The sequence below is a fragment of the Petaurus breviceps genome, unplaced genomic scaffold (assembly GCF_028583685.1).
Source record: "Petaurus breviceps papuanus isolate PSGF00001 unplaced genomic scaffold, PetGlider_PUasm1.0 183, whole genome shotgun sequence".
NCBI lineage: Eukaryota > Metazoa > Chordata > Mammalia > Diprotodontia > Petauridae > Petaurus > Petaurus breviceps.
The window spans coordinates 16,540,118-16,565,297 of NW_027185791.1; the positions used below are offsets into that span (position 1 = coordinate 16,540,118).

Sequence of the window (25,180 nt, forward strand, 5' to 3'; positions counted from 1 at the left end):
TTGGGAATAAACATATTCCAAGCTAATGAGGGATTCAGGATGTGTATAATGAGCTAGGGAGTGTACATATGACTGAGTCTAGGATGTATGTGATAGATATGACCTATCATACACAGCTGCTTCAGCTAGCACACAGCTGGGTCAAACTACTAAATTCTCTAAGTGCAGCTGGCCACTGGGTCAGGAAGAGAGAGATGTATTTTGTTAGGGCTGCCACCCTTGAGCTAGAGAGAAACTGCCTGAGACAGTGTTTTGAGGCTAGGGAGATTTGAGGCTAGGGAGAAATGTGATTTTACAAACTGGGGTTCAAGCACAGGCACACAAGCACCCCATCAAAGGAAAGAAGGAAAGGAAGAAGGCTAGTCAGTAAACCCCAAGTTAACTGGATAGCTGAAGCTATCAAAATTTACCTTCCTTAGCTAATGATACCCAACAATAATAGCTAACATTTATATTTGTTGTTGTTCAGTTGCGTCCAACTCTTTGTGACCCCATGGGCCATGCTGTCTGTGGCGTTTTCTTGGCAAAAGTGCTGGTGTGGCTTGCCATGTCCTTCTCCAGAGGATTAAGGCAAAAAGAGGGTAAGTGACTTACCCAAAGTCACACAGCTAATAAGAGTCTGCAGTTGAATTTAAACTCAGATCTCCTTGATGCCAGGCCCAGGGCTCTATCTCCTGAGTCACCTAGCTGCCTAGCTGTAGGTATAGTGTTTCCCCAATTAGACTGTGAGCTCCTTAAGAGCTGGGATTTTTTTTTTTTTGCATTCCTTTGTATCTTAGCACTTAGCAAAGCACCTGGCATATGCGCCAATATGTAAGCATTTAATAAATGCTTGTTGATTTGATTTAACTTGACTTATCTGCTTTTGAGATTCAGCCTAGCCAAGTCTAAAGAGATTCATCAAAAAAAGTGGACAATTATTTAAAAAAATCAAAGCATCTCATTAAAGTGTGTCCTAAGGCATGAAGGGATTACAATCTACAGTGTGGGTGATAGCCATAAAGATGAATCAAAACCTTTGAAGTTGAAGGAATAGAACCATGACATCTTGGACTAGTTTCCCACGTTTGGGATCTATCTTACTGAAGTGTTCATATCTGTAAGGACAAGCTGATTTGGCAGGAACTGGCAATAAAAATTAAAATTTTAATATGAAATTGAGAGAGTGGGTGTCCATCTGAGGATTGATTCTATCTCGAGAGGCAATGTTCAGTTTATGGGCTTGGCCCTCTCTTAAGCATTCCAGAGAATTTGGAGGGTAAAGTCTTTCCCTGAAAACTAGTTGAACAGTTATCAAGAAGCTTTTCCACAAAGTTCCTTCCAAAGAAGCTTAAATGCGAGTGAGAATAGTGAACTTTTCTCTCTGAATTACACATATATCTTTCCTCAGCCATTCTGTGAACACATGGGGGAAATCCCAGTGTGCCCCAAAGTGTACCAACCCATCTGCGGAACCAATGGGAACACCTATGACAATGAATGCCAACTGTGTGTTACAAGAATGTAAGTTCACTTTCTAATTTTCCATTTAACTGAGTCTTTTGGTATGCGACATAATCTGCATCAGTGGTATCAAATTCAGATCACAATGAGGGCTACTGACTGCGCATAAGAATCGCTGCTGGCTTCATAGTAACTTGGATAACCATATACTTCTATTGTATTTTACTTATTTGTGTTTCTATTGTATAATCTTCTATTGTATTTTATTAAGTATTTCCCAATCCTATTTTAATCTGGTTTTAGCCTCACTCTGCAGAGTTGTTCAGGCTGTGTGTTTGACACTTCTGTCCCATACCAATGCCATACCCAGCCCGGGCTGAGAAACTATCTCCTTGCACCCACATTTCACTTGTTCCTTGCCTCAAGAACCATTCTGTTCAAAATATGATGACTTAAGAAGGAGCAGCTAGGTGGTGCAGTGGATGGGGCACAGGCCCTGAGTTCAAATCTGACCTCAAATACTTATTAGCTGTGTGACTCTGGGCAGGTCACTTAACCCTGAATCCCTCAAAAAAGAAGAAGGAATCCAGCATAATGGAATCTGGTCCAAGCCCAGAAGCTCAGACTAACTTGGTGTTAGCCCTCAGATAATATATTTTACCTCTCTCTAAGATTGTCTCCTCATCTATAAAATCAGGAGTTTGGATTACTGCATGTGCTTTCTAAGATTCCTTCCAGCTAAAAGAGCACAGACTAGGTTCATATTCTACCTCCAACTCCTATCACCTAGGTGACCTAAGGAAAATTCATTTAACCTCCCGTGGGCCTCCGTTTCCTCATCTTTAAATTGAGAGCTTGACTTTTTGATGTTGTTCAGTTGCTTTTCAGTCATGTCCAACTCTTCATGACCCCATTTAGGGTTTTCTTGGCGAAGATACTGGAGTGGTTTGGCCATTTCCTTCTCCAGCTCATTTTATAGATGAGGAAACTGAGGCAAACAGGATTGAGTGATTTGCCCAGGGTCACACAGCTAGTAAGTGTCTGAGGCCAGATTTGAATTCAGGAAAATTAGTCTTCCTGACTCCAGGCCTGGCAGTCTATGCACACAACCACCAAAGAGGTTGGTTAGATGATCTTGAATGTCCCTTCCAACTTGATAATCATTTAAAATCAATTTAATAACCTCGATAAGGTCCAGAGCCTGAACTAATCAACCAGAAGAAGAGCCTGGACCTCACAGCTTCTTTGTCCTCTGAGCAAGCTTTTCCTATGTCAAGAAGGCCAGATGGGGCTGACTTTATGCTCATTAAGGATGAGACCCTTAACCTGAGACACTACCCTGAGTAATGGAACTTTTTCTTATCTTAATATTTTGTGGACATGTCCTATGTTATGGTACGTTAATGGTAAAAAAAAAACACAGATATCCTGGGTCATAATTTCAATTGATACTTTATCAACTCTCTTATTCTATTGTATTTACCACCTATTCAATTAAGAAAATTGCTTTCTCAGGGGCGGCCAGGTGGCTCAGCGATTAAGAGCACCGGCTCCAGTGTCAGGATGACCTGGATCAAATCTGGGCTCAGATACTCAGCACCACACCCAGAAATAACTGGCCATGTAACCTTGAGCAAGTTATTTAACCCCGATTGCTTTTAATTAAAAGAAAAAAAGAAAATTGCTTTCTCAAGAACAGAGTTTGAATGTAGATTGAAGCAAACTACCTGCTCTTTTTATTTTCTTGTTTGGTTTTGTTTCCTCTTTCCCATTGTTCATTCCATCTGATACAATCCTTCTTTATAACCTGACTAATGTCTAATGTGAAAGTATTTGCAGATCTAACACTTGACTGCATGCTGCCATGGAAGGGTGAGGGGGGAAGAGGAGATGGAGGGGGAGAAAATTTGAAACTCAAGGGATTGAGGAACTGAATCTTGTAAACTAAAAGTAAACAAATCAATAAAGACAAAAAATTTTTAAAAAGAGAATTGCTTTCTCATACCATAATTAAATATTTATGGAGATCAGAAATTTGAGTTGACACAGCCACCCCAAATTGGGATGGTTCTAAAATTTATTTAAGCCTTCTCATTCTTTCGTTCAGGCAGTCAGATTTTATCTGGCTCCATACATATATATATATATATTCATATATATTCCATACATGTATAGCTTTAAGGGAATAAACAATATGAATTTACATATCACCTAGCCTGTTTGCCTCCTTTAACCAAACTTTCAGGTCATCAAACTCTAAATCTATTTTATCTTCTTTCTATACTTATGAGGACCCTAAAATGAACAACAACAAACAAAACAAACTTTTTTTTTCCTTTGTGAAAAGGGAAGGCTCACTGTGGGGAGGAGGTGGAGAAGGAAGTAAATTTTATATAAAGACAAAAGGCATCAATGAAACTTAAAAAGAAATTAAACTTTAAGAGTTGGAAGCAGAGCAGGAAATTGAGGCAAGCCAACTCTCATGGTTTCCCAGATGTCAGAGTGATGTTCACAAAGTGCAGATCTGACCATGCAATTCAATAAAGTCCAGCAGATCCCAATTACCTTAAGGATCAGATATAAAATCCTCTGTTTGGAGTTCACAGCTGCATAACCTGGATGTTTCCTTTCCAGTGTTCCTTACTCCCGTCCAAATATTCTTCAGTCCAATGACACTGGACTCTGACGTTCCTTGAACACAACATTCCATCTCTCAGCTCCTCTGGGCATTTTTACTTGTTGTCTCTCTAGACCTGGAACTCTCACTCTTCCATCTCCTGGCTCTCCTGGTTTCCTTTAGGTCTCAGTTTAAGTCCCACCTTCTACAAGAAGCCTTTCCCAATTCTCCTTAATCTTAATGCCTTCCTTCTAAGACTACTCCCAATTTATCCCCTATATGTCTTATTTGTGCATAGTTATTTCCACATTTTCTCCCATTTGATTGTGAGTTTCTCAAAAGCAGGGATTTTTTTTTTACTTTTCTTTGAGCCCCCAGCACTTGGCATGGTGCCTGGTACATAGGTGCTTAATAAATGCAAGTTTATTGGTTGATTTATTGATTAAATTTAATTGACAAAGCAAAATTAGCATCTCTACTAATATATACTTACCATGAGCATAAAGCTAGGGAATGTTGTAATATGCAATGCAATGATACAGAATCATCAATCAATACATAGACTATAGGAACCTTAGAGGTAGGTCATCTAGTCCATCCTTCTACCCAATACAGGAATTTCCTCTATTTATATTTCACTTTTTTTAAATCGATAATTCATTGTTGCATTTCCATAAAAAATGTGAGTCATGAAGCACTAAAACATATTAAAGAGCTACAAATTCTTAATCTATTTGAAAACAATCCTATTCTCAGCCCCAAGTCCTCCCCTCCTCTCTTTTGTTACTCCTCACCCCAGTTTTGGAGTTTTGCTTATTACTTTTTTCTTGGTTTCCTTTATCTACTTATTTACTTCTTCCTCTCTTTTCTCTCTCTCAGGTAACAGTCAAGCAGAATTCCCCCTTTCTCTCCTCTCCTTCAACTTGTTTTGGTCATTAGGTTTTTTTGAAATTTCATTTCCTGTGCCTTTTTATTTAAAAAAGCATAATATTGGGGTGGCCAGGTGGCACAGTGAGTAAGAGCGCCGGCCCCAGAATCAGGAGACCCGGATTCGGTTCTGGCCTCAGATACTTAACACCCACACAAAATAACTGGGCATGTTGCCTTGAGCAAGTTACTTAACCCCAACTGCTAAAAAAAAAAAAGCATAATATTTCATCCCCCCCCCAATTACATGTTAAAACAATTTTTGTAAACATTTTCTTAAAGTTTTGGGTCCCAAATTCTTTCTCTTCCCTCTTCTTCACCTTCCCAAGATGGCAAGCAATCAAGTATAGGTTATACATGTGCAATCATGTAAAACATTTCCATATTAGCTATTTTGTACAAGAAGACTTGAATAGAAAGAAAGAAAGTGAAAAATAGCCTGCTTCAGTCTGTATTCAGACAATATCAGTTCTTTCTCTGGAGGTTGATAGTATTTTTCATCATTAGTCCTTTGGTATTGTCATGGATCATTCTGTTGCTTAGAATAGCTAAGTCACAGTTCTTCATCATACAATATCACTTTTACTGTATACAATGTTCTGGTTTTGCTCACTTCGCTTTTTATCAGTTCAGGTAAGTCTTTCCAGGTTTTTCTGAAGTCATACTGCATGTCATTTCTTTTTCTTTTTTTATTTAAATTTGTTTATTTACTTTTACTTTACAACATTCAGTTCCACAATCCCTTGAGTTTCAAATTTTCTCCCCCTCCCTCTTCTCCCCCCTTCCCCCCACAGTGGCAGGTATTCAAATATAGGATCTACAAATACCTTCACAATGAACATTAGCCAAGTTGTAAAGAAGGATTATAACCAATAGAGTGAACAATGAGAAAGAAGGGACAAAAGGAAACAAACAAGAGAGAGAGAGAGCAGGTAGTTTGCTTCAATCTGTATTCAGACTCTGTAGTTCTTTCTCTGGATGTGAAAATGCCTTTCCATCATGGGTCTTTTGTCGTGGTCTTCCAACATTGCATCGCTGAGAGGAGCCCAGTCTGTCAGTCGGTCGTCACACATATGATGTGTCTATAATTGTGTACAAAGTTCTCCTGGTTCTGCTCTCCTCACTCAGCATCAGTTTATATGAGTCTCTCCAAGTTATCATGAAGACCATCTGCTCCTCATTTCTTATAGCAAAGTAGTATTCCATTACATTCATATACCACAGCTTGTTCAGCCATTCCCCAATTGATGGGCATCCCCTTGATTTCCAATTCTTTACCACCACAAATAGAGCTGCTCTAAATATTTTTGTACACATGGGTCCTTTTCCCACTTCTATGATTTTTTTTTGGATCCAACCCTAGAAGGCGTATTGCTGGGTCAAAGGGTATGCACTTTTTTATAGCCCTTTGGGCATAGTTCCAGATTACTCTCCAGAATGGTTTAATCAGTTCACAACTCCATCAACAATGCATTAGTGTTCCAATTTTTCCACATCCTCTACAGCATTTATCATTTTCCTGTTTTGTCATTTTAGCCAATCTGACCAGTGAGATGTGGTACCTCAGAGTTGTTTTGATTTGCATTTCTCTAATCAATAGTGATTTAGAGCATTTTTTTCTTATGCTTATAAATATCTTCCTATGAAAACTGTTCATATCCTTTGACCATTTATCAATTGGGGAATGACTTGTATTCTTATAGATTTGACTCAATTCTCTGCATATTTTAGAAGTGAGGTCTTTATCAGAGACACTGGCTGTAACTTTCCCAATTTTCCACTTCCCTCCTAATCTTGGTTCCATTGATTTTATTTGTACAAAACCTTCTCAATTTAATGTAATCAAAATTATCCATTTTGTATTTCCTAATGTTCTCTAGCTCATTTGGTCATAAAATCTTCCCTTCTCCATAAATCTGACAGGCAAACTATTCCTTGCTCTCTCAGATTACTTACAGTATCAGCCTTTATACCTACATTGTACACCCATTTAGACTTGATTTTGTTATACGGTATAAGATATTGGTCTACTGCATGTCATTTCTTATAGTACAATAATATTCCATTGCAATCATATACTGCATCTTGTTCAACCATTCCTCAATTGATGGACATCCCTTTGATTTCCAATTTTAGCCATAACAGAAAGAACTGCTATAAATATTTTTTATCATTTTCTCTTTTTAAACAAAATGCCTTTGGGATATAGACCCAGTCATGGTATTACTGTATGGAAGGGTAGGCACAGTTTTATAGCACTTTGGGTATAGTTCTAAATTGCCCTCCAGAATGGTTGGACTAGTTCACAACTCCACCAATATCCCAGTTTCATACCTTTTTCTGAAAAGGATTTCTTTCCTTCAGTCCATTATTTATCTTTCATGTCTATTTTAGACTTTTATTCTTTGATTAATGGTCCTCTGTAATTGTAATAGGAATTTGAAAATCTTTTCTGCCCCTGAATAGGCAGAATGTAATCACATGGAGCCTGTGGTGGGAGGAGCTTGCTGAAGGGTGGAGCAGAGCCCACAGAAAGCTGGGAGTTAGAGCAGCTAGATGGTGGGAGAGAGAGGATGGATATGCAAGAAGACAGCTAAGCTTGTGAGTGTTTGTTGGCCCCCTGCTGTGACAGCTAGGCTTGTGAATATTTGTGGAAAGGCTATTCTCATTTAGTCCTTTTTTAGTCTCCATTCTTCAAGACAATCAAGCTTCCAAGGTATTTATTTTGCGATCTGTTTTCCAAACAATTTCTGTATCATTGCCTTGTAACTTTTGCTCCCCTGCCTCTTTTTTGAAGGGGGCCATAGAAATAATTTCATAGATATAATTCCTGCAGGTGATAGAAAAAATGTTACCCCATTTTAGAATCTTCCTATTTCCCTGATTGTGTGGTTCATCATTGATCTTTGACCTCTCCTTGGTCATTTTCCCCCCATTTGCCTTACGATCTCCCACCTGCGTTCATGCCCCATCATCCTTCTGGTGTCACTTTCTCCCAAGATGTCTGATTCCCCTTGAGACAGGAGTACTTTCTAAGCACTAAATCTCTGCCGATTGTACCAATTGTAAGGTCCCCAAATTCCTTTCTGGAATATCTTTTTTCTCCCATAGGTGCATTCATCAATGGTACCACCACTAAAATATTATTTCCCACTTTCTTTTCCCCTTTTTCAGACCATCCTTTTGCCTCTGTGCCATCTTTCCTATAGCTTCTCTTCTTCTTGAGAGATGACAGTAATTATTTTTTCCTCATTGATAGCTTTTGACTGGGTTAGGGTACATCCCTCATTCCCCTCTCTCTTCTTCCCCTCTCCCTTTTTATTCACTTTATCATTCTGTAAATTACCTGACAAAAAACCACAATGATTCACTAAGTGGGGTATTATGAGATTTCATCTCAAGCCTGTTTCTCCACCATCACTTCTATTTGACTTCTGTCTTCAACCTTGCTGCCTCGTGCACATTTAGAAAGAAATCTCTTAATAGTTTTTCTGTTGTTATTTTGTTGTTTTCGTCCTTGGTTGCTGTATTTGTTTATCCTTATTGTGTTTCTATTGTCTGGAGTATTTGAGAAGCAAATCATTCCTTCAGGTCTGGTTTTAATTCTAGGAATTTTTTGAATGCCTTTTTCATTAAACTCTAATCAATTTTTATTTATAGTTAGGCTTAGATTTGCAGGGTAGGTCATTTTGGGATGCTTGCTGAGCTCTTTTGTTCTTTGATACACAATATTCCATTCTTTCCTATGGTTAAAGGTGGGTGGTATCTAGCCTCTCCAAGTTTAAATAGCCTGGTTCCTAGATCACAGTCCATTGCCAAATCTGTACGCCAAGCCTTTACAGCTTGGTTGGATATCCATTGGCACATAGCCTTCCAAGTTCGTCAAAGTAACGTTGGATAAAGCTATGAAAAACTCTCAGATACTGAAGGATCCTCTCAATAACTTAGACTTAGGGAGTGACCTGAGAAACAAAGTAGCTAAGGGAATGGCTCAGGGAATTACCCAGGATCACATAGTTAGTAAATATTAGACACAGGATTTGAACTCTTGATTTTCCCGACTCACACTTCAGCACTCTTATATGCTATATGGCCTTTAGGGAGAGCTAGTTGTTAAAAAATGTGGATAGGTAGTATGGTACCTTAGAAAGAACAATGGATTTGGAGTAAAAGGACCTGGATGCAAACCCCAACCCTGTCCTCTTGTGACTGTGGGCAAGTCACTTCTCTGGATCTAAATTTCCTTAAGCAAAAAATGGGGCTGGGAGGCTGGGGCACCTAGAGAATTCCTAATATTTTCCTTTTACCTCTAAAGCTGATTCTATGAAATGATAGTCACAGTAGTGAGAAAACAGTTATTCATTTGTAATTTTTTTTCTCTTTTAATTGTAGAAAAACTAAACAGGATATCCAGATTACAAAGGATGGAGTATGCTAAAGAAGAAATAGTCAATAGGAGACTATGTGGACCTTTTCTAATTGCCTCAGAAACATGGTCCCTTCTCCCTTTCCCCACTAAATACATTCTGTGTAGAGAACAATAAAATCAATACGCAGAATCAACATGAGTTGTCATTGAAACCATCAGAGGAACTTCATGCAGTTCAGAGGTTATCACCATCAGGACACTACTTGCATCTGAGTACTGAGAATACACTAAGTATTTCTTCATCAAGGGAAGGCATTTGAAGCTAGGAGAGTAAATTGGTTCTGGGGAGGGAAGAGGGAGTGAGGAGGACAAGGGAGATAGAATTCTTCTTCCTCTTCCTGTTTCCCCCTTTCTTTGCTTCCTTCCTCCTTCCCTTCTCACTTTGTCTTACGTTTTTGCTGTCTCTTTTGCTGTCTCTTTGTCTCTCTGTCTCTTCTCCTGGATCTCCCTATCTTTCCCAGACAAGTATAGCAGTTCACATGGGCCTGATCCCTCTATTGTAATACAGAAACTCAGAACTCCTAAATTCAAGTGATCCGCCAGCTTCAGCTTCCTTCTCACTTTCTCCTCCAGAGCTATCTGGGTCCAGTGGAAACATTTAATGGTCCCCTGAATGAATGACTGAACATGGATAAAACTGGACTAGAAAGGCACTCCATCTCCTGCTTCTGCTTTCGCACTGGCTGTCCACCATGCCTGGAACAACCTGCCCCCTCACTTCCACCTCTTAATTTCTCTGGCTTCCTTCAAGACTCAGTGCATCTCTCACCTTCAACTGGAGGCCTTCCCTGGTCCCCCCTGCTTAGCACCTCCATATGACCTTCCATTTACTCTGTCTACATCTTCTATGCAGTCACTTATCCTGTTTCTGCCTTTCTTTATACTCCACAGTTTAATGCAGTGCCTGGCTGAGGTGAGAATAAGTTTTAGTACCTCAGTAAAATATTAGAGATGTTTGCTCATTCATTATAAATGATAATGTAGTGAGAATAAGTTTTATTACCTTAATAAAATAGTTTGTCAACTTAGTATAAATGATTCTGTTTTGGCTTAAATCCCCATTGTTTGTCCGAGTTGTTTTGAGTGAATTACTTTTCCACAAGTTGTTTTTCAATAATATAAGAACTTCTGTGTTATGATGTAAAGTGACATGTACATATTCTTAAACAGATCATAAACATATGCGGCCCCTCCTAAAGACAGATAAAAATATCACAGGAAACTTTTAAAGTAATTTTGAAATATATTTTTATTTATGTTGTGTTTCCCAATCACATGAACATTTTTTAACATTCATTTAATCTCTCCTTCCCACCTACCCTTCTCCCACTCTTTGAGAAGGCAGGCAATATGATATCATTTATCATTTAAAGTAAATTACAAATCACATTTTGTGGTAAACAACTCTGGAATACTCATAACTAAAAATGTAAAAACATACCAGAGGCCCAGAGGCCTCACTAGCACTGGTTCTTTTATTTCCTGTACTTGAGACTCGGGTAAGGCCACCTAGGCTTGAGGGCAGTGATGATTGGTTGACAGATATTGCATAGACTTGCCAGAACACTATCCCAGAGAGAAAATACATGGCATCCAGCTGGGCAGAGCAGGACACTATTGAGTCTGGTATGAAAGAAGTCAATCAGAACCTCTGAGACAGCATATTGGCAGTTTGTTCTTAGAGAGTATTATTTGTACACTTTGATTGTTGCATTCACTGAAAAGTGTAAGTTTAATTAGTCAGCAACACTAGCACATAATAAACCATTTAATAAATGATTGTTAATTGACTTGATGGGGGTCGTCCACCCTCTTCTATCTGATCGAAGATACCCTTCTCCTTAGAAGTCTGTTCCAAAATGCCATTGGAAAGTGAAGTGCCCCTATGTACCCATTAGGGTCTCCTGCTAGGATAGTTACATGGCTGCCTGTGGTTAGCAGTCCCTTTCATATTTAGCTACCCTTTCCAGAACACTGACTTGGGTGGATGGCCTTTGGTCCCTTTAGCTTGGATGACCAGGAACCTTGGTCTTGGCCCTAGGGAGCCTAGTCTACAAAGTCCTTCAAGTCTGTATGCCGATATTTGGATGGGTTAGGACTGTTGAGTGGTGGTGGGGGCTCTTGGGGATTCTGTAAACCTGAGGAGAGCAGAAGAATCCTCACTGCACAGATTCTGAACTGCATGGTACATTTTTTTTTACTAGTTCTATTTACTGGCCTGTATGGTTGGGTGGTGTAGGAGACCCATGGTTAAAGTCAGCTGCCACTGGGTGAGGATGAAGCGTCTTGATCAAAGGACAGCGTAAAGACTAATATCACTGGTTTGCAGATTTTGTGGTGGGGAGTAAAGAAGACTGGAAAGATGAGGAGTCAGGTTATGAAGGGTGTTAAAAGCCAAATGGAGAATTTTATATTTGATCTTGGAGGTGGTTGGAAGCCGCTGGTCAGACCTGAAATTAGAAAGATTGATTTACAGATGAATGGAGAGTGAAATTGGAGTGGAGGAAACTCAGAGGAAGGAATATCAACCAGTAAAATATTGCAATACTCTAGGCATGATCTAGAGGTGAGGGCCCATACCACCAACACGGTGCAGAATAGGAAGGTGGTGGTACCCCAACAATAAGAAAATTAGAAAGAGGGCTTAAGGGAAAGATAATGAGTTGTTTTAGACATGCTGAGTGTTAAGATGACTACAGCCCATACGATTAGAGATATGTAATAGGCAATTGGAGATGTGAGACAGTAGAGAGGTTAGGGATAGACAAGACTTGAGAATCAGCATAGATCACTGAATTCATTGGAGCTGATGAGATCACCAAGTGAAATAGTACAGAGGGACAGAGACAAGGGCTCAGGACAGGGTCTTGGGAGATACCCTTCATTAGTTTTCAAGATCTAGTTGAAAATCCAGCAAAGGAAACTGAAAAGGAGCCTGCAGACAGATAGAAGAACTAGGAGAGATTAATGTTATAAAAACCCAGAGGGAAAGGAGTATCAAAGAGAAGAAGGCGATCAACAGCATCAAAGGTGGGTAGAAAGGTCGAGGATGAGGAATCAGAAAAGGTCATTGCACATGGAAATCAAGAGACCATCGATAATTTTAGAGAGAGCAGTTTCAGTTGGATGATGGGGTTGGGAGCCAGACTGCAGAGTTAAGAGGAAGGGAAATGGAGGCACTGATTTGCTGGCAGCCTTCTCAAGGAGTTTAGCCACAAAAGGAAGAAGAGATACGGGATGACAGTTAGTAGGGATGGAAGAATCAAATGAGGACTTTTTGAAGATTAGGGGAGACATGAGCCTGTTGGTAAGCAGTAGGAAAGCAGTCAATAGACAAGACTAAAAATTATTGAGAGAGAAGGGATGATTGACAGGGCAATCTTCTGGAGAAGAGATGCAGTGGGATCACTTGTGCATGTATTTGCTTTGGCAAGGAGAAGGGTCACTTCTTCATGTGAGATGGGGCAAAGAGGAAATGGTGTCAGAAAGCATCTGGGTCATGTGAAATGTGGAACAGAGTATAATAAAGCATTCTCATCAGATAGCCTTAGTTTTTTCAGTAAAATATGAGGTAAATTCTCAGCTGAGAGGGTGAGGGAAGGAAAAGCCATGGGAGATTTGAGGAGGGTTTACAAAATTTGGAACAGACAGTATGGCAAATGAGATAGTGAATCAATTAGAAAAAAGTGGAAAAAGATTGCTTTGCCAAAGTAAGCTTATGTAACATAAAACTGGAGTGGCATCAGTCTGCATGGTTTTGTAGTTTTCTCCAGCTTGGTGCGTGACATGTATAGCAAAGGAAGTGGATGGTGAGAGTAATCCAAGACTGCAACTTGGCAGTTCAAGAGTGGCCATATGATAAGGGGCAATAAAAAAATAAAATAAAATAATAATAAAAATAAAGTACAAAATAAAAAAAAGAGAAGTCGGTGTAAAACTGAATTTATTCACCAAAGGGTGAAGATGAGGAAAGGGCATGATAACTGTGCTCTAGTATTTGAAGATCTGTCAGGTAGAAGAGACTTTGGCTCCAGAGCACAAAACCAAAAGGAAAGGGTGGAAATTTCAGTGTCAGATTTACGCATCAACAACATCGTAAAAACAAACAACTTTGAAAGGCTCAAGAACTGATAGACGCAATGGCCAATCATAACTCCAGAGCAGGCTTGATGAAACATGCTGTCACACTATCTACCTCCTGACAGAGAGGCGCCCAACTCAGGGTGCAGAATGACATATATTTCTTGGACATGGCCAGTGTGAAAATCTGTTTTACTTTACTGTTCGTTATAAGGATTTTGTTTTTCCTTTTCTTTTTCCTACTGGGGATTGGGGGAAGAAGGGAGATAGGGGAGAGAATTAAAAAATAAAAATGTTAACTGAAAAACATTTTTGTCTAAATCAGGACATTAGTCTCCAATTAGACTCCAATTAGTCTCCACATTTTTTTCAGAGATCCCTAACAAACAGATTAGCAGTCACATCTCTGTTGTTTCCATTCATCTAGGTCTGGTGTGACCTAACTCAGTGAAAGCAGTGAGATGTTCTTTCACAATCGCAGTTTTCCTGAGTTGTAGTTCTCTGGTTAACCATTTAACCATTCTTGTTCCACCCTTTGCAGATGGATGATCCTTCTCCCAGGCAGAGTGTTAAACAGAAGTAAAAGAATTGACTGGTTTTGCATTCTCTTCACTACCCATTATCCCAGCCATTCTACCCCTTTTATTTTTTAATTTATTTTTTGTTACATTTTAAGTCATTCTATCCCTTTAAAAAAAATTTTCCCCTTGCCATCAAATAGCTAAAAAAATCCTTTTGTTATCTTTAGCATTTTTTGCACATGGTACATCCGAAAGATGTCCTTCAGGTATTTAAAGATATGGAGCTTGACTGGAAAGCTAAATTTGGAGTTGGGGATTTTGGAGAGCTATTAATACTAAATGGGATTAATTCATCAAACCACTTTGAAAGGCTTCAGAATTCTGATCAATGCAGAGATCATTCATGATGAAAGAAGCGAGCCTCCTGCCAACCCCTCTTAATTCTGGTGCCTTTCCTCTTTTGATTACTTCCTATTTATCCCGTATGGAGCTTGTTTACACACGTTGGTTTGCCTGTCATCTCCCCCGACAGACCGGAGCTCCTCTTTTTTTATCCCCCAGCACTCAGCAGGAAGGCACTAAATAAATGCTTATATAGATTTCAAAATATAAGCTCCCGGGTCACAGTCAGTTGTCTTGCCTTTTGTCTAGCCACTGGACTTCGATGTCCCTGGAGGACAGAGCAAGGAGAACCATCTGAAGTTCTGCCTCACTTAAATCCAAGTCTTGGGTAAGCCGTGATGTCCTTGGCCCTCTTCAAGGGCACTAGCTGACAGAGAAGGGAGGAAGGAGAGGCACAGAATGAGACAAACTTTTTAGATGCGGCTTATGTGTTGATTTGTTTTGCTTGCCTATATTTATTTGTTTCAAGGGAGGTCTAACGATGGCTTGAGGGTACGGAGGTAAGTTAGTGGGAAGTGACAAGAATACAAAAAGAAAAGAAAAAGAAAAAGTATCAGTAAAAGAAAAATACAAAGAAAAACCCAAAGAGTAGTTTAAAGGGGGACACAGAGGACAATTCTGTTACCAGCTTGTTAAATTTAGTGTCTGCGCACATCTATGCACATGTTTATATATGAAAGGTAGCTAATTTTTAAAATGTGACAATTCACAATTTTACATGCAATTTTCTTTTTTTTGTTATTTGAAATGTTTGTTTATAATTGCTAAATTAATCATTTAAAAAAATTTTAAAGAATGTAGAGGAAGAAGAGAGCAGGAAGCCAGCCTTGTTTTCCTGGTCTTCTCAGGCTACCAGGTTCCAGGAACTGACTCCCCCACACCCCATTTCCTCAACTGCTCCCCACTTGCCTTTTACTGCTTCCATGCAAAACAAATCAAAGTGTATCTACCCACAATTAGTTTGAGCACTATGACTGAACTGTAGAATTAGCTCAAACAATTGGTCAATCTAATTTTTCTTTAAAAAACAACAAAGTCCTCTATGGGCCTAAATGAATTTCTATTCCAAATGCACAGCCTCCTCCTCTCCTTTCCACCACCTGACACTCCAGCCCTCCCCACCACCTCTTCCCCAGCTCAGTCTCTCTTAACAAACCCCACTGCCTGATCTGGGAATTGAAATCAAAAGGCAATAACAACAAAATCAAGCACGTAACTAATTGGCAGGTTCTATGCAACTTGCCCATCCAGTAGAGAAGGGGAAGGTAGGCAGATTTCTAGGTGAGGAAAACTCAGTTGGGGCAATGTCTCGTTATAAAAAATCCTTGTCTACACTAGCATATCAAGCCTGGTTGCGGCTAAATCAGTCTTTTGAAATGTAGGCTTTTCCTCTTGCCCTTTCACCAACTTAATATGGTATTCACAAATCTGCCTGCAGCAATCTCCCAAGCTCCAGAACACACCCACACACCCACGCACACAGACACACAGACACACTATCCTGGTAGCAGGCAGCACCAACTTAAGGCAAAGGGAAGACAATTCCCAAATAAGTAAAAACCCAAAAGCTACGATCCCCAGGCTGCTATTGTTCATTAAAAATGGACTCACATTAGAATAATACACAAATGATTATTGTTTTATTTTTAAATAAGAAAAACTCCCAGATTTGTTCATTTGGCCTGTTGTTTGAACTTGTATTTTAATAATAATAAAAATAATAATATAATAATGAGAAGTGAAGAAAACATATCACAAAAGATATAGATTGAAACAAAATAGATGTCCTTGAAGAAAATACATGTTGCCTGCTTCTGAGAATTTTAAGTCTCAGTACCTGCCCAATTTTTCCTTTTTTAGCACCAAGGGTCACCACACTACATTGTCTGCCCTCTCCCAAATTCCCTTTTGGAACCAGGCTTCCAGACCTGGGGACTGGTCTCTGTACAACTATTGGCTCCCATAACCCCTTTGTCCACTGTGCCAGGGCCATGTGGAATGACAATTCCTAATGCTTCAGTGGTACACACAGGATACCAACACAGCCCATTGAAAAATGTTAAAAGGGAGTCAGCTTGCGGTTCAACCTACCCAGCACCAACACCTGGTTGGACTAGTTAGCCCCACTCATGTGACTTTAATTAATGAGCTATTTTGCAGTCATCTATGTGGGAGTGTAGGAGTTAATTAGAGTTTCAGTATGACCTAGTCAGTACCTCCCCTCTTAAGTATGAGGCTAAAGGGAGACAAAGCAAAGCTTCCACTGATCCCACAAAGGACACAAATAGCCACCCCTGACTCAGGTTAGGGAAAAAAAGCTTTCTCCCATCATCCTGCGATGCTGCTGCCCCCTGGAGACTTGAAAAGGCATGACGATGTTGAGTAAGAGAATTAATCTATGGGATCAGGACATGGAGAATCAATTCAAGGACCTGTGGAGAACGGGTCTGAGGAATAAATCCGATATTGAGAAAACAGCTCCCAAGGGGTACCCGTAAAGCCAGGCGTGATCTAAAAATAAAGGCAGGCGTGTGTTACAAAACAGAGTAAACTCTCCTTCATGTTCAGAGCAATCATACCCTCTCATTGATACAGAACTCTCACTCAGCCAGGGCTAGATTTCTTGTTTTCAGTTTATCTGTTTCTTGTCCAATACTTCTTTCAACAGTGTCGCATTGAGCTAGGAAGGCCTGTAAAAACAGAAACACACGGGAAAATGAGACCCAATCAAGTCAATCTATGCTCAGTAGCAACGGCTGCAAGCTTAGCACGAAATGACCCTCACCTCAAGTATACATCCTAGTTGGAGACACAAGGTTAATACACATGAAAGAATTCATCAGTAATATAAATGGTGCAGAATTAGATGGGTCGTTGTGTGGCGTGGACTCCGAGGGTGGCAAGAAGTTTTAAGAGACAATAACAATGAATGGTCTAAGTGACTTCATGCACGAAGGGGACCTTGAGGTAGGTCTTGAGGAATGCAGGACTGGAGAGGTGGAGGGGAGAAGAGAGGCCATTCCAGGATAGAGAAACAAAACCAAGTCTTGTCAGGGAAGTAGGAAAGAAAATAGTAACAAAGAACCACAGAAGAAGACTAGGAAGAGTGAGTCAGTCAATAAGCATTTATTAGATGCTTATCACCTGCTCGGCACCATGCTAAGCACTGGGGACACACACACAAAAAGGCCAAAACGTAATTCCTGTCCTTAAGCAGCTCACATTCTAATGGGAAAGGCAACTTACAAAAAACCATGCACACATACAAGGTAGGTACAGTATAGATGTAAGGTAATCTCAGAAAGAAAGGATCAATAGTGTGTGGGGGCGGGCAGGAGATTGGGGAGAAGAGGAATGGGAAAGGCCTCCTGTGGAAAGTGGGATCTGAGCAAGGCAAGGTGTGGAATGCATCAGTAGCCCAAGTGAGAGCCTAACAGCTTCTGACATAGAAAGTAAAAAGCAAAGGGTCAAGGACTGAACCTTGGACAATGAATGCCCATGGGGGTGGAGGGGGGGCAGGGGCAAGACAAGAAAGAAAGGCCAGCAGAGGAGTGGTCAAAGAGGTAGGATGAGAGCCAAGCTAATATGGTGTCACAACTGCCAAAGGAGGGTCATCTGTGTCAAAGGTGACTGGCAAAGGAGGAGGAAGACCGAGGAAAAGACAATAAGACAGTCCCAGTGATCTTGAAAAAAGGCTACTTTCAGCCGAGTGATGGGGATGGAAACCAGATCTCAAGACCTTAAAGGGAGACATCTGGCAAGGGAACTACTACTTATTTAAGAGGTTAAATGGGGGGGGGGGGGCAGAAATATGGAACAGAAATTCACAAGTTAGGCGGTATATTAACTTATAAAAACAACAAAAACGATCGCCAGTGTTGAGATCTCTTTATTCGGTCCCTATCCCATCTCTTGCATCTGAACAGAAGCAGCACATTTTCAGAGGGGTGGCTGATTTGTCCTTTTAGAGGATCCCTGGCAATGAAATCTCTGACCAAGGAACAGTGAATGGGCCAAGGACATGAACATGGAGTCCAATATTAAACATTAAGTAAAAAAATATTTTTTTTCATTAGCCTTTAAGACAGACAGGTTCTGTTCATTCAAGTGGGAACAACCTCCATGGAGTCTCTACTCCTACTAGAACTTAGCAGAGAAGCCTAGAGTCTCTGAAAGGTTGGCTGTCTTGCCTGAAGTCACCTATCAAAATTTAGATTTGCATTCTGAATCAGCTTTGAACTCCAGTGCACAGGAGAGAACAGAAAAATGGCCAGAAAGAATCACAAACAGGACAGCTTTGAAAGTTACATGATGCATTTATGATTCACTTAAAAGAAGCAAGCTCTACCTAATAGAATTCAGCTTACGTAGGTAAGCGTGTCTCCACCGCTGGGACTCTTCTGCTTTGTCATCATATCTCTTATTGTCGTTGATGTTTGTCCTTCGTTCTCAGAGGGTCATGGAGGTGATGGCATGACATGCAAGTGAATTGGATTTAAGTGAGGGAGGGCTGTGCAAGGTCACCAACCTCACTTTCTCCTCCAGAGCCATCTGGTACACATCAGGACGACTGGAGATGACCCCAGGTTTAGATATCCCCAGTCTTTAGTGTAAGGCCTGGCACACTGTAAGCTTGCTGGGTGACTGAGTGATAAGGACTTCTGATTTCATCAAGGCAGGAATTTCTCCCACTGACATATGGAAGGAATTTCATCCTGTCTATGACTTAGTAGATAAATCTTTGGCTTACATGAACTGATGTGAAGGGAAGTAAGCAGAACCAGGGGAACACTGTAGACAGTAACAGCAACACTATACAATGATCGGCTGTGAGTAACTTAGCTCGTTAGCAATACAATGACAATGCTGAAGTACTTCTGATGAAAAAAGCTATCCACGTCCAGTGAAAGAAGTCAGAGATCTAAGGGCAGATCACTTTATTTTTTCTATGTTTTTTTTCTGTTGTTCTGCTTCTTCTTATGGAAATGTTTTACATGACTGCACATATACAAACTATATGAAACTGCTCTCTATCTTAGGAAGGGGAGAGGGGGGGAAGGAGGAAATTTGGAACTCAAAATTTTGTATAAAAAGAATGTTAATAATTATCTTTATATGTAATTGGAAAAAATAAAATACTCTTTTAAAAAATAATAAACCTTTAGAGTTGCCTGAGCCTCAGAAGGGTTAAGTGATTTGCCCAAGGTCACATGGCTAGTTAAGAATGTCAGTGGCAAGATCTGAACCCAGAGCTTCTTGATTCCAAGTCTCCAACACTTCTCTTTAAAAAACTTAAATATGAAGTATTATTACCTACTTCATGAGGCTACTTATGACATACATACATCTCATATATGCATAGATGCATACATACAGATATATTTCATACATGTATAGATACACGCACAGATATATTTCATATGTGTGTAGATACATGCAGATGTTTCATATATGTATAGACACATGCATGTAGGTGTATTTCATACATGTATCGCTGTGTGTAGATATATTTCATTGTGTTGATGCATACATGTAGATATATTCCATACATGTACAGATATACATAGATATGTTTCATATATGTACCAACACATGTGTGTGCACATATTCCATGTGTGTGGATACATACATGTAGATATATTTCATGCATGTATAGATATATACACAGATATGTTTCACACATGTATAGATATATACATCAAGATGTATCTCATATGAGACATATAAGGCTACAAGTTAGATCATGTATGTAAAATCCTTTATGACTATGAACCACAGGGCTCTCTCCTCCCTTTACCCACCAATTTTGTGAATTTTGAAGGTCAGAAGACCTGCAGTGTCTATCAGCACCAGTGTCCACTACAGCATCAGTGGCTGGTGGAAGTTTCTACACTGGGAGTTGAGAGACACACTGAGGATAAGCCAGGCACCAAGGAAGGACAATGTCAGGACTCTATAAGGATGTGGACACGAGGAGCCCAGTAGAGAATAGGAGGTAGTTAGGTGGCTCAGTAGCTAAAGTGCTGGGTTTGGAGTCAGGAAGACCTGAGTTCAAATCTAACCTCAGACACTTAGTAGCTGCGTGACCCTGGGCAAGTCACTTAACCCTTTTTGCCTTAATGCACTGGAGAAAGAAATGGTAAACCACTGCAGTATCTTTGCCAAGAAAACTCCATGGACAATATGGTCCGAAAAGTCGTGACAATGCAGACACAACTGAATGACTGAACAGCAACAGAGAGTTACATCTGAGGAGAATTTTATAAGGACTCCATGAAAAGGGAAAAGGATTTCCAGAAACCAGGACCTGTGAGCTTCTCCTTTGGCCATAGTTATTCCCCAGGGACCTTGTGAGGAGAGTGATCTTACAGCTTTCGGGAAGCCAATGAACTCTAGCTGATGATCAATGGGGCGCACACTGGGGGGGACCTGTAAGCAACAGTCTTAGGGACCCCATTCTGGTAAGGCTGTGCCTCGAGCCTCGAGGAAGGGAGCACGTGGCTGCCCCTGGTGACTAGACTCACCAATATGAATGGGAGTCGGGAAAGTAGTGCCAGATAAGATGCTACATGGACACAGGAAGAAATCTCCATTTTGGCTAAAATGAAGAGGGAAGAGGAAAAGGAAACAATGAAACAGAAAGGCAGCAAGGTGGGAGGCATCACAAGGTCAATGAACGGGAAAACAGAGAAGATGCAGTGAAAAGAGGCTGAGAGGTGGATGTTTGTTCAAAATCTCCCAGACAACAGAGAAAAGCAGTCTCTCTCTCTCTCTCTCTCTCTCTCTCTCTTTTTTTCCATTATGGATTTGGCAGGAATTTAACAAATTAACTGAAGACAGCAATTGAAGATAGCAACCATGCCGGACAACTGTCATTTCTTTTCTTGAGAAGGTATTTTGATAAGACTATTTCAGAGGAATGCTGTAGACATGGGATACCTAGATTTCAGCAAAGTGTATGACAAAGTCTTTCATGCTGTGAAGACAAAATGGAGAGAAGTAGGCTATAGGCTATAAGACAGTACAGGGAGGTGGATCTACCATTGGATTAGTGATAATTAATGTCCCAGAGATTGATACTTGGCTTTATTCTTCATTTGCCACCTGGCTGCACTCCTCTCCACCATGCCCCTTATTTCACTCTCCCCGCTCTCCCCCCTTGCTTTCCTGCTTCCTTTGGGACATTGTGTTCCTCCACGAGAGTGTAAACTCCTTGAGGGTAGGGTTTGTCTTTTGCCTTTATTTATATCACCAGAACTTATCAGAGTACCTGTCACATTTAATACATGTTTATGGACATTATTCTATTCGATATTTTTTCAGTGATTTGGATGAAGACATATATAGCATACTTATCAAATTTGCAGATGACACAAAACTGAGAGATAAAGCTAATACTGTGGGGAACAATTAAGATTCAAGGAGATCGCAATGCATTAAACTAGTGGGCCAAATCTCATAGCGAAATAAGAAGAAATACAAAGTTCTACATTTTTGTTCAAAAAATAAATTACGTAAGTAAAGAACAGTAGTTTGACAGAGACATGAGAAGTGGGGGGGACTATGTCTACAAATGACTATAAATGCCATTTTAAGTAATGATACCAGAATTTTAGAAAACATAATATGTACAAATGTGATATAAATTAACAGTATGAAATACCAGTCAAATACTCTTTAGGCTTCATTAGAAGAAGCAAGTTGCCTAGAATAAGGAGGCAACAATCCTTCTATATGTATCCCGGGGGTTGGGAATAGAGGGTAGAAAATAGATGGATCAGAACACATCTGAAATACTGTGCTCATTCTGGGCACCTTAAGTGGAAAAGAGCCCTGATAACTGCAGAGCATTCCAAAGAAAGTTAGCAGAAGGTGAGGGGGCTGAGGCTGACATCTTCTAAGGATTCTTGGAAGGAAATCAGCTTTTGGATGGCTATTGTAAAGGGATTAGACTTGCAATGTTTGGCATCAAAAAGCAGACCTAAGAGCAATGAGTAGAAGCTGTAGAGAGCTGGATTTTGACTCAATGCAAGTAAAAAGTTCCTAATAATGAGAACTGTTAAAAACAGAATAGGCTATTTCAGGAGGTGGTGGATTCTGTCACAAGATGCCTTCAAGCTGAGTCTGGACATCCAATCAATCAACAAGTACTTATCTGGGATGGCTAGGTGGAGCAGAGAATAGAGCACCAGCCCTGAAGTTGGAAGGACCTGAGTTCAAATCCAGCCTCAGACACTTAACACTTACTAGCAGTGTGACCTTGGGCAAGTCACTTAATCCTAATTGCCCTCCAAAAAACAACAAAAACAAAATATAATCAAGTACTTTTCTGATAATAGCCAAAAAATATGGACAATTATGTTTCACAAGTTTAAGAAAGTTTCCCACAGAGTTAGCCAGACAGTGGGGGACAGAGGAACTCAGGCAAGGAGATGGAGAGTTTTGGGTGGAGTCAAGATGGCAAAGTAGAAGCAGGACCTCCACGTGGCTCCGGCTTCCACCTTCCCCAGTTCATGTAAAAGGGGACTCTGAACAAACTTTGGAGCTACAGAACCCACAAAATGATACACAGAAGCTAAGCTCCTGCTCAGGACAGACCGTCAGGCTGGCAGGAATCAGCCAGAGCAGTGCTCTGGGAGCTGAGCCCAGCCCCACACCGAGGCTTTAGCCCCAGGGTGGGCCTGACCAGCCACAGGCCAGAGGGACTCCAGATCACCAGCAGCTGTGGACGTTGTCTCCAGAATTATCAACACATCGATGCGAAGGACAAAGTGAGAGGTCAGTGCAGTGAGGACTTTGGGACCCAGTAGTTGGGAGTCTGTTGGCTTTTGCCCCTGGAGCGAGAAGCCGCTGCCCTGGCTGTGCAGCCGCCCCCACGTGGAAGCTTCAGCTGCTGGCCTGCAGAGTGTAGGGGGACCAAGCGACCACTCTTGCTCTAACCTGCTTGGATCTGGATTGCGGTCTAGGCTGGAGCTCCTGGGGTGTGTGTCCAGCTTGCCAGAGTGTGTGGAGGCTTCAGCAAAGGCACTCAACTAATACCTCCAGCAGCTGAGAAAACCCCAGCATTTGGTACATAGCTCCCCTGTCTGGTAGCAGAGTCCTACTGTGGCAAAAAGCCCAAAAGCCAAACAATTGAGTGGCAACATGACTAGGCAAGGGAAACAAAGCAAACAGAAGAATCCAACATTAGACTCCTATTTTGGGACAAAAAGGATCAAAGCATGGAACAGGAGGAAGACAGTGAAGTCAGAACTCCTGCACCAAAAGCTTCAAAGGAAAATACGAGCTGGTTACAGGCCACAGAGGACCTTAAGAAGCAGATAAGAGAAGTGGAGGAAAAATTGGGAAGAGAAATGAGAACAATGCAAGAAAATTATGAAATGAGAATCAACAGCCTGACTGAGGAAAATAACACCTTAAAAAATAAATTAAGTCAATTGGCAAAAGAGGCAATGAGGAAAAGAATGCCTTAAAAAGCCGAATTTGTCAGATGGAAAAAGAATCTCAAAAGCTCACTGAGGAGAATCATTGCTTCAGAATTAGATTGGAGCAAATGGAAGCTAATGACTTTATGAGAAATCAAGATACTATAAAACAGATCCAAACAAATGAAAGAATAGAAGGCAATGTGAAATATCTCATTGGAAAAACCACTGACCTAGAAAATAGATCCAGGAGAGATAATTTAAAAATTATTGGACTATCTGAAAGCCATGACCAAAGAAAGAACCTAGAAATCATCCTCCAAGAAATTCTCAAGGAAAACTGCCCTGATATTTTAGAACCAGAGGGCAAAATAGAGGTTGAAAGAATCCACCGATAACCTCCTGAAAAAGATCCCAAAAAGAAAACTCCTAGGAATATTACAGCCAGGTTCCGGAATTCCCAGATCATGGAGAGAATATTACAAGCAGCCAGGAAGAAACAATTTGAATATTGTGGAAACACAATCAGGATAACCCAGGATCTGGCTCGGAATGTGATATTCTGGAGGTCAAAGGAGCTGAGATTAAAACCAAGAATCACCTACCCAGCAAAACTGTGTATCATGTTTCAGGGGAACATATGGTCATTCAGCGGAATAGAGGACTTTCAAGCATTCTTGATGAAAAAACCAGCGTTGAACAGAAAATTGGACATTCAGATACAAGAAGCAAGAGAAGCATGAGAAGGTAAACAGGGAAAAGAAATCATAAGGAACTTATCAAAGTTGATCTATTTACATCCCTACATGGAAAAATGATAATTGTAACTGATGAAATTTTTCTCAGTATGCAAATAGTTGAAGGGAATAGAAATATATATATATGAGGGTATATGGGCATATGAATACATATGTGAATGTGTGTATATATGTTTACAGGTATACATAGATAGAGGGCACAGGACCAATTTAATAGGAAGGGATGATACCTAAAAGGTGAAATTAAGAGGTGAGAGAGGAATATAATGAGAGGAGATGGGGAGAGACAGAATGAGGTAAACTATCTCATATAGAAGAGGCAAAGGAAAATGGTTACAAAGGAGGGGAAGAATAGGAAGGCAAAAGGGAATGGGTCAACCTTATTCTCATTGAATTTGGCTTGGGGAGGGAATGAAATACACATTAAATAGGGTATCTCCCACTCTACAGGAGAGTAGGGGGGAAGGGGATGAGAGGGGGGATGATGGAAGGGAGGGCAGGCTGGGGGGGAGGGAAGTTGGAAGCACCCACTTTTGAAAAGGGACGAAATCAAAGTAGAGAGTAGAACAAGTGGGAGG

General features: G+C 40.5%; 2 protein-coding genes across 4 annotated transcripts in view; one reads left to right on the top strand and one right to left on the bottom strand.

The window, feature by feature from the left end:
• The window catches only part of SPINK4 (serine peptidase inhibitor Kazal type 4), a 37,808-nt gene extending 28,262 nt beyond the window's left edge, over positions 1–9,546 (top strand). The window contains exons 4-5 of the mRNA XM_069087740.1: positions 1,391–1,503; positions 9,380–9,546. Of these exons, the coding sequence (XP_068943841.1) occupies positions 1,391–1,503; positions 9,380–9,425 (159 nt within the window). The 3' untranslated portion in view covers positions 9,426–9,546. The remainder of the gene's footprint in view (positions 1–1,390; positions 1,504–9,379) is intronic.
• Positions 9,547–16,031: 6,485 nt separating this feature from the next.
• The window catches only part of BAG1 (BAG cochaperone 1), a 53,917-nt gene continuing 44,768 nt past the window's right edge, over positions 16,032–25,180 (bottom strand). For all 3 annotated transcript variants that reach the window (XM_069087926.1, XM_069087928.1, XM_069087927.1), the window contains one exon: positions 16,032–17,109. In XM_069087926.1, coding sequence (XP_068944027.1) covers positions 17,020–17,109 — 90 coding nt within the window. In that variant the 3' untranslated portion in view covers positions 16,032–17,019. The remainder of the gene's footprint in view (positions 17,110–25,180) is intronic.